Source organism: Prionailurus viverrinus, chromosome E1 (assembly GCF_022837055.1).
Source record: "Prionailurus viverrinus isolate Anna chromosome E1, UM_Priviv_1.0, whole genome shotgun sequence".
NCBI classification, from domain to species: Eukaryota; Metazoa; Chordata; class Mammalia; order Carnivora; family Felidae; genus Prionailurus; species Prionailurus viverrinus.
The window spans coordinates 34,269,856-34,283,848 of NC_062574.1; the positions used below are offsets into that span (position 1 = coordinate 34,269,856).

General features: G+C 38.5%; 1 protein-coding gene across 16 annotated transcripts in view; it reads left to right on the forward strand.

Moving 5' to 3' along the window:
• The window catches only part of MBTD1 (mbt domain containing 1), a 72,029-nt gene that overhangs the window by 40,413 nt on the left and 17,623 nt on the right, over window positions 1–13,993 (forward strand). For 15 of the 16 annotated variants that reach the window (XR_007147065.1, XM_047833970.1, XM_047833971.1 and 12 more), the window contains 6 exons: window positions 8,972–9,089; window positions 11,409–11,543; window positions 11,822–11,910; window positions 12,123–12,357; window positions 12,976–13,031; window positions 13,371–13,475. Coding sequence is in view for 15 of the 16 variants with exons in the window: in XM_047833970.1 (XP_047689926.1) it covers window positions 8,972–9,089; window positions 11,409–11,543; window positions 11,822–11,910; window positions 12,123–12,357; window positions 12,976–13,031; window positions 13,371–13,475 (738 nt within the window). In the remaining variant the exon portion in view is untranslated. Of the gene's footprint in view, window positions 1–6,447; window positions 6,565–8,971; window positions 9,090–11,408; window positions 11,544–11,821; window positions 11,911–12,122; window positions 12,358–12,975; window positions 13,032–13,370; window positions 13,476–13,993 lie in introns of those variants that run through there. The other variant, XM_047833978.1, reaches the window with a different exon arrangement.

A 13,993-nucleotide genomic window follows, 5' to 3' on the forward strand; every position in this document is an offset into this window, starting at 1 on the left:
GTATTGGCAATGTCATGTGGTTCAGTGTAACACAAAGCATCCATCGTGCATGTGACTTAAATCTTTGTGGTCTGACCTGATAATTCAGAAAAGGAGGGATCTTTCTTCCAGTTGTGTTTTGTCCTCAAGGGTAAAATCAGAAAAACAAAAAAAGAACTATTAGAAACATAGTATTGTGGGCTGGAATACATGATATATCATGGAAACCCCTTTGCAAGATATTCTTTTTAGCAAGTAGATTCTTAGAGAGTATATGTTGTAATTCAGAATTATGTTAAAAATTTTATCTGACAGTAGGTTCGTTCGTTCCTTTTGATCCTCTTCCTTTTTATTCAATTATTTGTGATTCTCTCCCGTACGTTTTTGTACCTTTCTACAAGTTTAATTTATATTTAAAGGTTCTGTCTGCTACTGACTATGTACAAAAAGAAAAGAGAATTTGGAAAATGAATGAATGAAATTTTGTTTATGCTAAACATTTTGTTAAGTTAGCACTTTACTTTTAAATAACAGCATGTGGACAAGTGACCTTGAGTTCTTGCTGTGGAAACCCAAGTGAATTTTCATTTGTTCACGGCCAATAAAGGATCTTGATCAAGCCTGAGCTAATGAACTCAGTGGTAGAAATATAAAATAAAGCTTGAGTTCATTAATTTGCTAGTTTTCTTTCCTGAAAGCATAAGTGTTCAGCCCTTATGTGGTGGCATGCTGACCCTCTGAACCAAGCTAAGTAGAATCTTAGATACTTTTATCGTGGTGTAAAGTAGATAATTTGCTTTACATAATGTGGATAGTAGTGTCACTTTGTGAAATACATACGTGGCAACAGCAACATTAAAGAGAACAGCAAAACAAATGTTTAACTCTTCTCTCTCTTTCTGCTTTTCAGAAGCTCAAAATCAGATTAAGTTCTGTTATAATAACTCTTTTATCCCAAATACCTAGAACCTTTGCTGTCTCTTTCTGAATAGTCTTTATCTCTTTTCCTATCTTTAATATTTCGGTTTTTTCCTGTTTTGCTGTCATAAACCATGTAAAGCTGTGTTAATGTAAGTAGTCAAGGTATTTTTTTAAAAGCATATTTTATTTCATGCCCATGTCTTTGAATAATATTATATTAAAGTTCCTTATAAGAAAATCTCCTTTATAATAACAAAATTGATTTTGTTTTCAACTTCGCTGTTAAGATTAAAATGTTCCATCATATAGGTTAGAGCAGCTAGCCTTCACTGTATTATTAATGATACCATGCAGGCTCCTGTCTCTAGCTCAGAAGTAAAGCATCTGTCCCCCATTGTCTTCTTATTCCACTTGTCTTTCTTTACTGCCTTTTTCTCACCAAGTAGAAAAGCAACTAATACTGGTAATTTATGAGTGTATTTTAGTGCAAATGACTTTGCTTTATTGCCTTAACCAGCATCTTCACTTGAAGCCATTTGGTTTATGTCAGACCTCATGCTACAGTTGATTTTATCCTTTAGAGCTGACGCTTCCTGGTTCTTCCCCAGAATAGTTTTCTAGGGGCGCCTGGGTGGCTCAGTCGGTTAAACATCCTGCTTCGGCTCAGATCATGATCTCATGGTTCTTGAGTTAAAGCCCCGCGTCAGGCTCTGTGCTGACAGCTGGGAGCTTGGAGCCTGCTTCTGAATCTGTGACTCCTTCTCTCTCTCTGCCCTTCCCCCTGCTCACATTCTGTCTCTGTCTCTCAAAAAATAAATAAATATTAGGGAAAAAAAATAGTTTTCTAGATCTCCAAGGAGAGTCACTGGCTTTGGCTTTAGAAAGTCTGTTGCCAGGAGCTGCTGGGAACACAAGGCCCTGCCTTTTTTCATCCGCCCTCTAATCTGCTAAGACTCAAACCGCCCACCCTAACACTGGTTCATCAGTAGGGCCCACTTCCTCCAGACTCTGCATCTGCCTTATCCCCAACTGAAGCACAGGTTGGGGGCCTTTTCCTGCTCCTAGAAGATTCTTTTTCAAACATAATTTCACTTGGCACCTGGGTGGCTCAGTCGGTAAAGCATCTGACTCTTGATTTCGGCACAGGTCACGACCTCAGAGTTGTTGAGATTGAGCCCCAAGCTGATCTCAACATGGAGCCTGCTTAGGATTCTCCCTCTCTTCCTCCCTCTCTCTGCCCCTCCCCAACGTGCACTCACATGCGCGCTCTCTCTCTCTCTCAAAAATAAATAAATCAACTTAAAAAAAAATAATTTTAAGAAACCTCCAGTGTGTAACATGGAAGCAGAGCTGTTCTGAATGAACCAAGAATTGGGGGTGGGAGCAGTGTCAGGGCCCTGACTACCTTGCTTCGCTAACACAACCCACCCTCATCTGGAGTAAGGATCACAGGTAAACAAACACTATATTTTCTGGCACTTAAGTATGATTGTGATTTGTTCTAAAATCACAGGATTTCAAGAGAGGAATTCTCTTTTCCACTGCCTTTCAGCTTCTGAGAACGAAGTTTCTGCAAAGTATAGCATAGGACTGGGTCCTTTTTGGTAATTGCTGTAATTATGCAGTGGTTTATATTCAGTCCCTCAGTTACAGCGATGTTTGGCATTTTTTATAATTAGCAATGGAAGTTGAGTCTCAACTGTTATAAATATGTCTACTAATAATATCTTTCATTTTGTCTAGGTGAAAGTTTGGTAGTTGTGAGACTTTTTCTTTTTTTTTAAGCTTCAGAATTACTGCTCTTTTCCCTTAGTCTAGGTAGGATAAGAGGAAGCTGCACCACTCGGTCTAGCAAGAGTGGGATGGGGTGGCCAGAGCCTTGGCCCCTGATCCTGGGCTCTCCCCTTCCGTGGCAGTCTCTGAGGTTGGAAACCACTGAATTATGTAATAACGCTTTTAATTAATCGTAAATCATGTCGCAACACTGTAAAATGTCTTAAAAATCATCTAGCTCATCTGATTCATCTCTTGTTGTAAATGAAACTCTTGCTACTTTTTTCAGTAGCTGGATTATAATTTCAGTGTGGGGGTTTAACCTGCTTTTCCTAATGCAAAGTATTTTGTTTTTTTAATGTGGTTTTGAATTAAGCCATTATAGGAAAACCACTTTTCTTATAGTTTGTCTTTTACTCACACACTACTGCCACATAATATTTCTGACCCCAGATATGCAGGTTTTCCACACATCAAGCAGTTCTCTTACACCAGCTGGGTATCTGAAATTCAGCTCACTTCTGATGTGGTCTACCTGGAGTTCATCACACCCTCAAGTTAAGGGCTCACTCCCACGAGATTACCCCCACTTCAGATACCAGTCAAAAGTTTTAGGTTGTTACCTGTGCTTCTGACCAACTAGCTCTAAATCAGCGTTCCCATGACCTGCTCCTTGGGTTCAGTAATTTCAGCCATTCAGTAGAATGGCTCACAGCACCCAGGAAAACAAATACTTAATATTTGCCCATTTATTACACAGGTTATAATAAAGGATACAGGTGAACAGCCAGATGAAAAGATACATAAGTCGAGGTTGTGAGAAGGGACCTAGAGCCTCCATACCCTCTCTGGGCGTATCTGTCTCCCAGCACTGCCAGGTGCTCACCAACTTGGAAGCTCTCTGAATCCCATATACAGATTTCTCTTGCCATCTGAAAGTCGACTTAATGCCTCTTTACTTTTACGAAAGGCCTGTGTTAGTACGTTTTTTCACTAAGAACGAAATCAGAAAAGGATTTTTGCTTTTAGGGAATGTTACTGCTTCCTCACATTATGCCTCTTCAGCTTTTTTAAGGTTATAGTTATGGTTTTATCTACTTTTAGATGACAGGGGAAGCCTGTATTTTGAGATTCTGATGAACGCTTCATCATACAGGCATGATCAATCATGAAGTCAGTCTCCAGACCCTCTCCTGGAGGATGGGGACTGGGGCTGAAAGTTGTAAGCTTCTACTCCTAGCCCGGTCTTTCTAGTGACCGACCCACATCCTGAGGCCATCTAGGAGCCTACCCAGAGTCTCCTCATTAGAACAAAAGATGCTTCTGTCACTCAGGAGATTCCAAAGGATTTAGGAGCTCTTTGTAGGGTCAGAGACCAAACGTGAGAACATAAGGTGCTCGTGGTGCTCTTACCACTTAGGAAGTTACAAAGGTTTTAAGAGCTCTGTGCCAGGAACCAGGGGCAGAGACTGATATACAGATACGTATTTCCTACCTTTGTTTCCTACTGGTTCACAGCTCCTAAAAGCAGTATCTGTATCTATCCTAACTGTGGAAAAACCCAAAACGGTACTGCAGCACCACATGCCAGTTAGGTACATGGCATTAATGAAATTCAAGGTGATTTTCTTCTAGTAATTTGTGTTTGAAACCAAGAGAGCCTCCAATTGGTCACTGTGTATGTACAACATTGAGCTTTAAAGCATTCTTAATTTTTTAAAGACTGTAGTCTAAGATTGAAGCAGTGCGGTTTCCCATTATCTGCCTTATAAAATCAAGTAACACATTCCTTTCCTAGACACTACAGCACAAGCCAAAATGCACTAATCCCAAGTGGTCGTGAAACATATACATCACAGTCCTTCAGACACATATTCACAGACTTAAGATTGCTTTCGTTTGATACCCGGACTGTGTGCTCTGGTGTCTTGTTGACTCCTTACTAAGACTAAAAATCATCCTACATTTTTCTCCCTTGAAAATAGTTGCAGTTTTGATTTTTTTAATAGAAGGTCCTTTGTACACATACATGGAATCACTTTAAACCTGAGCTTACTATGCTTTTTCGTCCTGCCTCCACAGATATTCCTGCTATTACTTACGTGTTCTATTCTAATCCTCTGGAGCCTGACCTGTGTGCCAGGTGTTTTGAGAAGACAAGTTTGTTTCTTCACACTTCTTTGCAATATATATCACAAGCATATTTTTGTATTTTAAGGTCAAAAACGAAAGTCCTTCGTTTGTGTATGAACAGCAACGGTAGTTTTTCTTTACTGTAAACCTCATAATCCACTTCTCAACTTCTCAAGTATGTGTTTCTTAGTTCAAATAATCCATTTCAGGGGCGCCTGGGTGGCGCAGTCGGTTAAGCGTCCGACTTCAGCCAGGTCACGATCTCGCGGTCCGTGAGTTCGAGCCCCGCGTCAGGCTCTGGGCTGATGGCTCGGAGCCTGGAGCCTGTTTCTGATTCTGTGTCTCCCTCTCTCTCTGCCCCTCCCCCGTTCATGCTCTGTCTCTCTCTGTCCCAAAAATAAATAAATGTTGAAAAAAAAATTAAAAAAAATAATAATAATCCATTTCAAGTAAAATTATTTTTGACTTTTTTCCCTGGCCTTGACTACGCATACCCAGGACTTCCCTGAAAGTTGGAGACCAGTATTCGTGTCTGTTTTAACTGAAGTTAGAGTCTTCAGTATGTCACCCGGGATCGCAGAATTTCTTCCTACTGGAAATCAAACTTCAGTGTGTTCCCACTACTTGTTAGCGCTCCATCTGATTTAGCTGTCGTGGGTGTTGCCATGAAGTAGAGTTTCTGCAGGAAAGCAGGGGGCTCTAGTATTATAAAATTCACCTGTTTTTTATGTTTTAAAGAAAGCCTAAAGAATCTAGATTATTTTAATTTTGCTCTGTTTTCTAAAGTGGCTCTTGTTTTTCTGTTGGGATCTCCTGATTCTTAAACAGTATTGGTTTAATAATTTCTTTTTAAGTTGTGGACTGTTTTATGCCTTTCAGATTAGTAGTCACTGCTTTCTACCCCTTTTTACACACTCATAGCATTCTCCCATTCTTAACCTTCTACCCCACGTATCCCATTTTCCTTTTATACTCTTGGCACCCTTCCCTCAGCTGCTGCCACCACCTCATAGAGTAGATTCTGGTCTCAAATCAAAAGGTGAGTGGACTTTCTGGAGAAAGAGGGAACAATTTTTTTCCTGTTTCGACCTCCTACCAGTTCCAGCCAAGTAGCATTTAGGAGTTCTAATTTCCTTCCAGTTAATTTCCAGTAATGTTTTCTCCCCTTTTTGGCTAAACAGTATTTCATCTTTCTGTACTAGATGAACTTTAATAATCACATGCCTGTTAGTCTTAAGATGTTTCAGTGGTGGCTTTTTGTACATTTGCCATATCATCCATCAGTGGGATAGATTCTTTCTTGGTTACTTATGTGCAATTTCAGGGCTAACGTCTGCCCACTTGTTGAAGTTTGTGGGCGGTTATCAAAGTAGGTTGGCAGTTCTGTGGAGGGAAATTGTATTTCTGCCATAAAACATCATATATGGGCACTGTATCAGCCCTCTGAGAGTCTAAATACTAGCCATCTGGGCTGTTGGCCTATCTGGGAATGTTCTTGAAGTGTAGAAAATAAAACTTCCCGCTCCGTTGTTTTTTGATAGACAACAGTCAGGTGTAGGTTATCATTCATTTGTGCTGGGGAGCCCTCAGCATGTGGATTTGGCCATGTCCTGCAGGACCTGATGACAGCTTACCTTGCAGGGAAGGAGAGTCGCTCCCAGATAGCCCTCACGAGTGGCCCTGGAGCAGGAAGTGGTGAAGCAGATCTTCCTGATTTGGGAGGAGCCTGAGGTGGACCTCTCGTCCTGAGTCTGGAAGGTAAATTTGTTGTTACCTGTAAATTATGGTTCTGCTAGTTCATGCTATGCCAATCCAGACTTTCAGAGGTATCCCTCCTGCCAGCAAGAGAAGACAGATGACTTGGATGAAGATGGCTGTCAAGCCCTGGGTCATTTAGTCTTCCACACTTAAGAATATTCATTTTAAACAAAAGGGCAGATATATCTATGAAATTACCTTATCATATCAACACATTGAGCACACCCTATGTAGTAGTAACTATGGTGCTCTTTTTTGTTCTTGTTTCTTCGTTTTTTGTTTCTCAGAGTGAACCATATGGATTGGTTTAAGAGGGCCTAGCAGAACCACAACCTTACAGGCAAGAACAAATGTCACTTTCTGCTACTTTCTCCTATACCAATCCAGACTGTAGGGACAAAAACATAATATCCCCCAATAAAGTGAATATTAACCTATTTTTTTAAGTGAGCAATATATTGACACTTCATCTTCTTTAATAAAATGTGACTAAAAGTTATTTTCTCCAAACAATTGTTAAGGCTGAGAAGAAAAAAAAAAAGTCGGTATGACATTGTCATATCTAGCTCGAAGAGGAGTGCTGTATGCCAAATTCACTTAACAGTGTGCCAACCTCACCCCCAGCTTATCGGCATAACCATGCTTCTTTCTTCTCAACAAAAACTAAACCCATTCCACAAGATTTGGCAGCCAAACAAAGAGGGATTGATACCCTACCTTAATTTAGTGCATACATTTAGCTGCATCTATCTGCTCTAATTGGTTCTTCCTCACAGAAATGAATACATGGTCTTGATGTTACTATATCTTAGCTTAATCCACGTTACCTATCATCCTTCCAGCCTCTCCTTTTCTGATCGTATCTGCTGGCAATAGGGATGGCCCTACAGTCTAGAATGATATAGGGGGAGATAGCAGAACCTGAAGAGTCCAGTCTTTCAGTTCAAAAACAGCAGCAAGAGGTAGTCGTATTGGATGTATTATTTTATTTTTGCACGGCTCAGGGAGATAGTTTACATGTACTCTTCCAGAATCACAAATATTTGAGGTAGGCCACTGTCTCCAAGTTACTAAGGTATATTCATTGCTTGCTACTTAAAGTAATCACCATAATTTGATTCTGTCTTTGGTTTCCAGACTTACTCTAGTTCAGTATTAATTTGACCTTTTCTTCCTCTCCTTCAGAAACGTCAGAACTATTGAGAGGATAGGGGTTGAGTACTGTTTTAGGCTAATCCTCCTATTGGGTTGGCATCTACCAAAGTATAAGAAGCCTTGCATGGAAGACATTTGCCCACTGTTCAAATTGGCTAGATCGTGTAACTCGTAGATGTCTTTGTTTAGTCATCTTTGAGCTCTGAAGCTGTTTTGTCTTTTCCTGATTTGTTCATATTATCAGGTCTTTTATAACCTCACCCAGTCCTTTTCTCTGTGTTTAGGGTTCTAAGTTATATTTAATGAGGAGCCAATTATCAAGGCCACAGAGGCTATTTAATATTATCAGCATTTATATTCCTAAATTCACTTATTTGACTTAATTAGCTATTGCATAAACTTCAAATAATTGTAAATAGCCTCAAGTTGTAAGGATTAAAATGTAATGGAAATTATAATTTGGGAACATGGTAGATTTGGGAAAGTTTCTTCATGATGCTCTTTTAATCAGTTTCCTGAGTCCCCATCATAACCATGTAGTGTGGAGGCTAATGATTACCAGTTCTAACACTGAAAGTTTTCTCTTGTTTGTAGTAATTCCTGCATGAGAAATTTAGAAATAATAAGTTACTTGACAATTTACCACGGTATGCAGCTCCAAAAACTCTTCAACTCCACCTTTTTTAAAAACTTTAGCCAATGTTTTTGCCATATCTGTTTTAACAGACTCTATTTCTATTTTATGAATTTAACTTAAGTTGAAAATATAGATAAGTTTTGTTTCTCCTGTTAATAGAAACCACATGCTGATTGGAATTATTTTTCTTTCTGCTCGTTAGCCAGATCCTTTAAAATTAGAGGTTGAGGTAAAGTGCATTCATTGAGTGTATATTAAAAATAACAAGTTTCTTAAATCGGCTTTATCCTGTGAAATCTGTTGAGTTTGTGATTCAGCTTTTATAAAAATTGCTGTTCAAGTCTTATATTAGAACAGTATTGGATTTTGAAGTTAATGTGGATCTATTTTAATATATGTGAATTCTCTTCATCTTGAGCTTGCCCCTGACACTGGCTTTTTCCCAATAGAATTCTGTGAAAAGGGAAATAACAATTATATTTTTAGAGAAAAATGAATGAATTAAATGGCATTTTTAATTTAATATTTCCGTTATTGATGGTAATGCTTATTTTAAATAACGTGTTTTAGGCTTTATGTTAATAAGATGATAATTGAATAATTTTTATATGACAGGCACCTATGGGGACCTGCTGGGGTGATATCTCAGAAAATGTGAGAGTAGAAGTTCCCAATACAGACTGCAGCCTACCTACCAAAGTCTTCTGGATTGCTGGAATTGTAAAATTAGCAGGTGAAAGCACATGTAATAATTTACCCGAAAATGCCAATTATATCTGTAACTTTTAAGAAAGCGTATTTGTAAATTTTGCGATTGTTGCCACATAAATAATAAATATGATAACAGGGCAGAGGTTAGCAAAAAAAAATTTTTTTCTATAAAAGCCAGGTGGTAAATATTTTTAGCTTTGTGGGCAGTACAATCTCTGTCACAGTTACTCCGCCGTGCAGTTGTAGCCTGAAAGCAGCCATAGCGATACATAAATGAATAGGCGTGGCTGTGAGCTGGTGACACTATTTATGAGCACTGAAATTTGAATTTTATAGAACTGTCATGTATCAAGACATGCAACCGTTTAAAAACGTAGAACCAATAAAAGTAAAAATGTAAAAACCATTCTTAGGTGGCAGAGTGTAAAACACATCAGAGACAGTAGATCAGATCTGTGGGCCAACCTCTGGTATAGGGAAATACTTTGAAAGGTAACAAAAACCTGAAGTGCTAAGAAAAGTGGTAATGTCCATAACCCAAAAGTAAACTAGTGTTGATAATTTCATACATCTTAGGTTCTTTTTCTTCACCCCCACTGCTTTCCATGTACCCTAGTCCTTGTTACCCTCTGGCTCATCACATAAACGCATTAGGTATCTACTGTGTTAGACATGATGCACAGTGATGTGCAGAAGTGTAAAACCTAGTTTATTCCATGACCTGATATCTGCCAAACGCGGACTACCTTTATGATGAGGTGCTCAGTGAGTGGTGCGGTGGGGCACTTGTGTGGGGGTGCACAGCCATTCAAAAGATAAGAAGTTGTCCTTAAATTAGTGAGCGATATCTCATGCATCCTACTTTTCCTATTTCTCTCCAGCCATTCTCCCCCAAACACCCTGCCCACTGCTCACTATGTACTGCTGACAGCCTTGATCTACTAAACATGATCTTCTGTTTTTCTGCTCGAGCACTTCTGATGGCTTCTTCGTCCTTAAAGGATCAAGATGGTTGGCATTTACAGTTATTGATGAGTTGCACCATAGACCACTAGCCAGATTTTTGGTTGCTCCCCACCATAAATGCGGTCTATGTCCCGATGGGGCTAGTTCTCTCCCTCCTCCCTCATAGAGCACATTGTCACCTCTGTGCCTTTGCACATAACATATTACCCAGTTCAATTCCCACCTTTCCCTTGAAACATTCCCCCAGCTGTTTAAGCCTTCTCTAAATCTTGCATTATTCTCTATACTATAATTTAAAACAACATAATCTTTCTGTCTAGATGTTTAAGCTAGTTGCATTTAAATAGCTCTAAAGATCAATGCGTTTAATATCCAAGAATTATTTCTACCTTCCATCTCCAATTTTACATTGCTGTTTTATCTCATTGCACCATGTATCTTATTTTAAGCCATTTTAATGACGTTTTAGAATCGAGCCTGATGTTAATCATGAACTAGAGCTCGGCAACAGTTGGCAAACTCATGAATTATGTTGTAAATTGTTGAATTTTGAAACTAAAGGTTTAATGCTATAAATTTTCTCCATGGATCTTAACACGTGAAAATGCTGCTGAACTGAGCTCCCTGCGTGGAATATAAGTTTGTTGGGCCTTTTTTATTCCCCTGAAGGCCTTAAATTAAACTTTAATGTTGCCAACAGAAGGTTTATTAAATTATAAATAGGATATATCATACACTTTTTGTTCTTCCTAAGAAATAAGTCATTTCACTTACTTTCTTTGGTGTTTATTGAACTTTTTTACTTAGTATTTTCACATTTTGTTTCCAGATAAATAGGACAGAAAAATTTGGGCTCTTGAGGCAGCCACATCCAAATCATCCCAAAATAATTGGTCATCTAATCAGCTGGACAAAGCAGTTTCTTTGAAATGACTTCAACTGGATTTCTATGATGTCTTGACAAGATTTTCCTAACTTAACCATAACCTTTTTTCGTTTATTTTCAAAACTACACATTCTAGTAGGACTTTCCCACCCTTGTTTTCACTAAGAATTTATTTTCTAGAAAATTTAAGAAACTATGGGTAAAATTGAACTCAATATTTAAGGGGGGAAGCCATGTCTGAAAACAGTTAAACTACTGGCATTGTACCTCACCTGGGGACTTGTTAGAAATGCGTGTTCTCAGACTTACCCAAGATCGACTCACTCAGAATCTCTGGGGGTAGGGCCCAGCCCTCCGTGTGTTAACGTGCCCTGCACGTGATTCTGTTGCAGGTGCACCCTGACATTTGACACCCACTACCAGCAGCTGTGTCCTGTTTGATCCCATTCCATTTTTCTTACTGTGTGGTGGTTGATCTGTTGGTTTCAGGTTACAATGCCCTTTTAAGATATGAAGGATTTGAAAATGACTCTGGGCTGGACTTCTGGTGCAATATCTGTGGTTCTGACATCCATCCCGTTGGTTGGTGTGCAGCCAGTGGCAAACCTCTCGTCCCTCCCAGAAGTAGGTGGCCTATTTACCCTCACTGTCATTGAAATATATGTACTTTATTGCAGTGTCACACGTAGTAACATTCAAGTGATACAGAAATTAAAGTAATCATTTTTGGTTTTAAGTAACTTCTCTGATGGCAAAACATGCTCGTTTTCTTTATTTTTGTGACTTTTCTTCATAACCTTAATGCTCTGAATTGCAGGGGAAAATTGTTATTTTTTTAAAAATAGTTTATGAAGCAATTCTGCTCTTTGCTAAAGTGTAACTGGTTATTTCTTTTGTTTTAGCTATTCAGCATAAGTATACAAACTGGAAAGCTTTTCTAGTGAAACGACTTACTGGTGCCAAAACACTTCCTCCCGATTTCTCACAGAAGGTAAAGACAGGATCTTAGAAAGGACTGAAGTGTCAATTGAGAGCTCTGAAAAGGAATAGCCTGGAAGTTTTTAAAGGAATTGTTTTCATTTAGTGAGCCAGATGATCTAGTTAAATATCAAGTGCACTCAGTATTTTTAATGGTACAAAATTGAAATCAGTTGTAGAGTTCTGTCATGAATTCCGAACAGTTTTTGTCTGCTTTTGTTTAAGGTTTCAGAGAGTATGCAGTATCCTTTCAAACCTTGCATGAGAGTAGAAGTGGTTGACAAGAGGCATTTGTGTCGCACACGAGTGGCAGTGGTGGAAAGTGTCATCGGAGGAAGATTAAGACTAGTGTACGAAGAAAGTGAAGACAGAACAGATGACTTCTGGTGCCATATGCACAGCCCGTTAATCCATCATATTGGTTGGTCTCGAAGCATAGGCCATCGATTCAAAAGATCTGGTAAGCACCTGTCACAAGCCCGCCTATTGAAAACATCATTGAGGCTGAACTGTACTACCATGGTTATCTTTCTTTACAGAATAGCAAAGATCCGAAATAGCATTCTAGTTGTCTGGGCTGCTTATTCTACCTTAATTAGGGGATGTTCACACCAGAATATGAGTGTCCCGGCTAACTCCTTTATATTCCTTCCATTTGTTCTCAATTAAAATATAATGCACTTTTGGTCACAACTACATTTTGTTCTCTTCTACTTTTCTTATCCAGCCCATTTGGAAGATCCAAAGGTAGCCTTTCCATTTGCATTCAGTTTTAATCAAAATAGCAAAATTATATGTGGTTAGACCTAATACTGAACACATTAAAACATATTTCTGAAGCTGTGATTCCCTCACTAGGGAATTGCAAGCATTCTAATTGGCTGAGCGTATTTCATAGCACATGTACTCTGAAGAGAGCATTCTATTAAAGAATTATTTTTCACCATAAATGTAGAAGGCATGTATTTCTGCCATGTTTTAGAATATACATACCTTGTGAGTTTGAAACCTTCAAAGAAACGTGGTTTTTGGTCTTCTCACAAATGCTGACAGATTAGTATGTAACTTTTCCTTGTAGATATTACAAAGAAACAGGATGGACATTTTGATACACCACCACATTTATTTGCTAAGGTAAGAAGTTTTTATAAGAACCCTCATTTGTAAATTAGGTTTGAAAGAGGGTTGTGGGTTTTTTCCTAACATTATGGAAATCACAATTACATTTGTTCACTTAAAAGGATTAAGACCTTGTGATCCATAGGTGTCACAACTATTGATTATAATTATTCTTAAATTCTGTCCATTTGCCTGAACTCTCTCTATCCTCCGACGGAGGTTTGAGTTACAATACTAGGTAGGTAGGAGAAGGCATTTGGTTTTTTCATCTGGTAAACATTTTCAAAGTGGTAATATTTATTATTAAAATGATAACATTTGTAACAGCCGATGTGCTTTCATGTAATTCTTTAGGTAAAAGAAGTAGACCAGAGTGGGGAATGGTTCAAGGAAGGAATGAAATTGGAAGCTATAGACCCATTAAATCTTTCCACAATATGTGTCGCGACTATTAGAAAGGTAAGACAATAGGTTTTAAAGTATAGAAATGCAATTGTAAGAACTGGGTTTAAGGTAATAGGAGAAGGAGGCCCTTAACATACTCATTTTGACATAAAATGTATGTATCTGGATCTTCACTGGGGAGAGGGTTGGTAGTAATTTTGAAATAAATTTTAGTTCTCTTATCAGTGGTTCTCTTTCTACGTAGCTTGTTGTCAAGATTGTCATCTTGAGTCTGCTGCCTCTAGTTATGGAAATAATGTATCCTGAGTTAGAGGAAGAATATTTATTTAAATTACTTCTGGTCAAAGCTAGTCCAACACAGAATTGCAACAAGGCCAAATTTATGTTCACTTTACTGTTTTTCCCTTTGTGCCTTTTTTCTTCTTTTGGTAGTACTTTATTTCTTCTTTTTTTCTCTCTTCTGAAGCTGCGTTTATGAAAAGGTCTAGAAGAGTGGTTCTCAGTTCTCAGTAGGCATCAGAACACCCTGGGGAACTTAAAAAAATACAGGTGACCAGACTTCTTAAATGCCT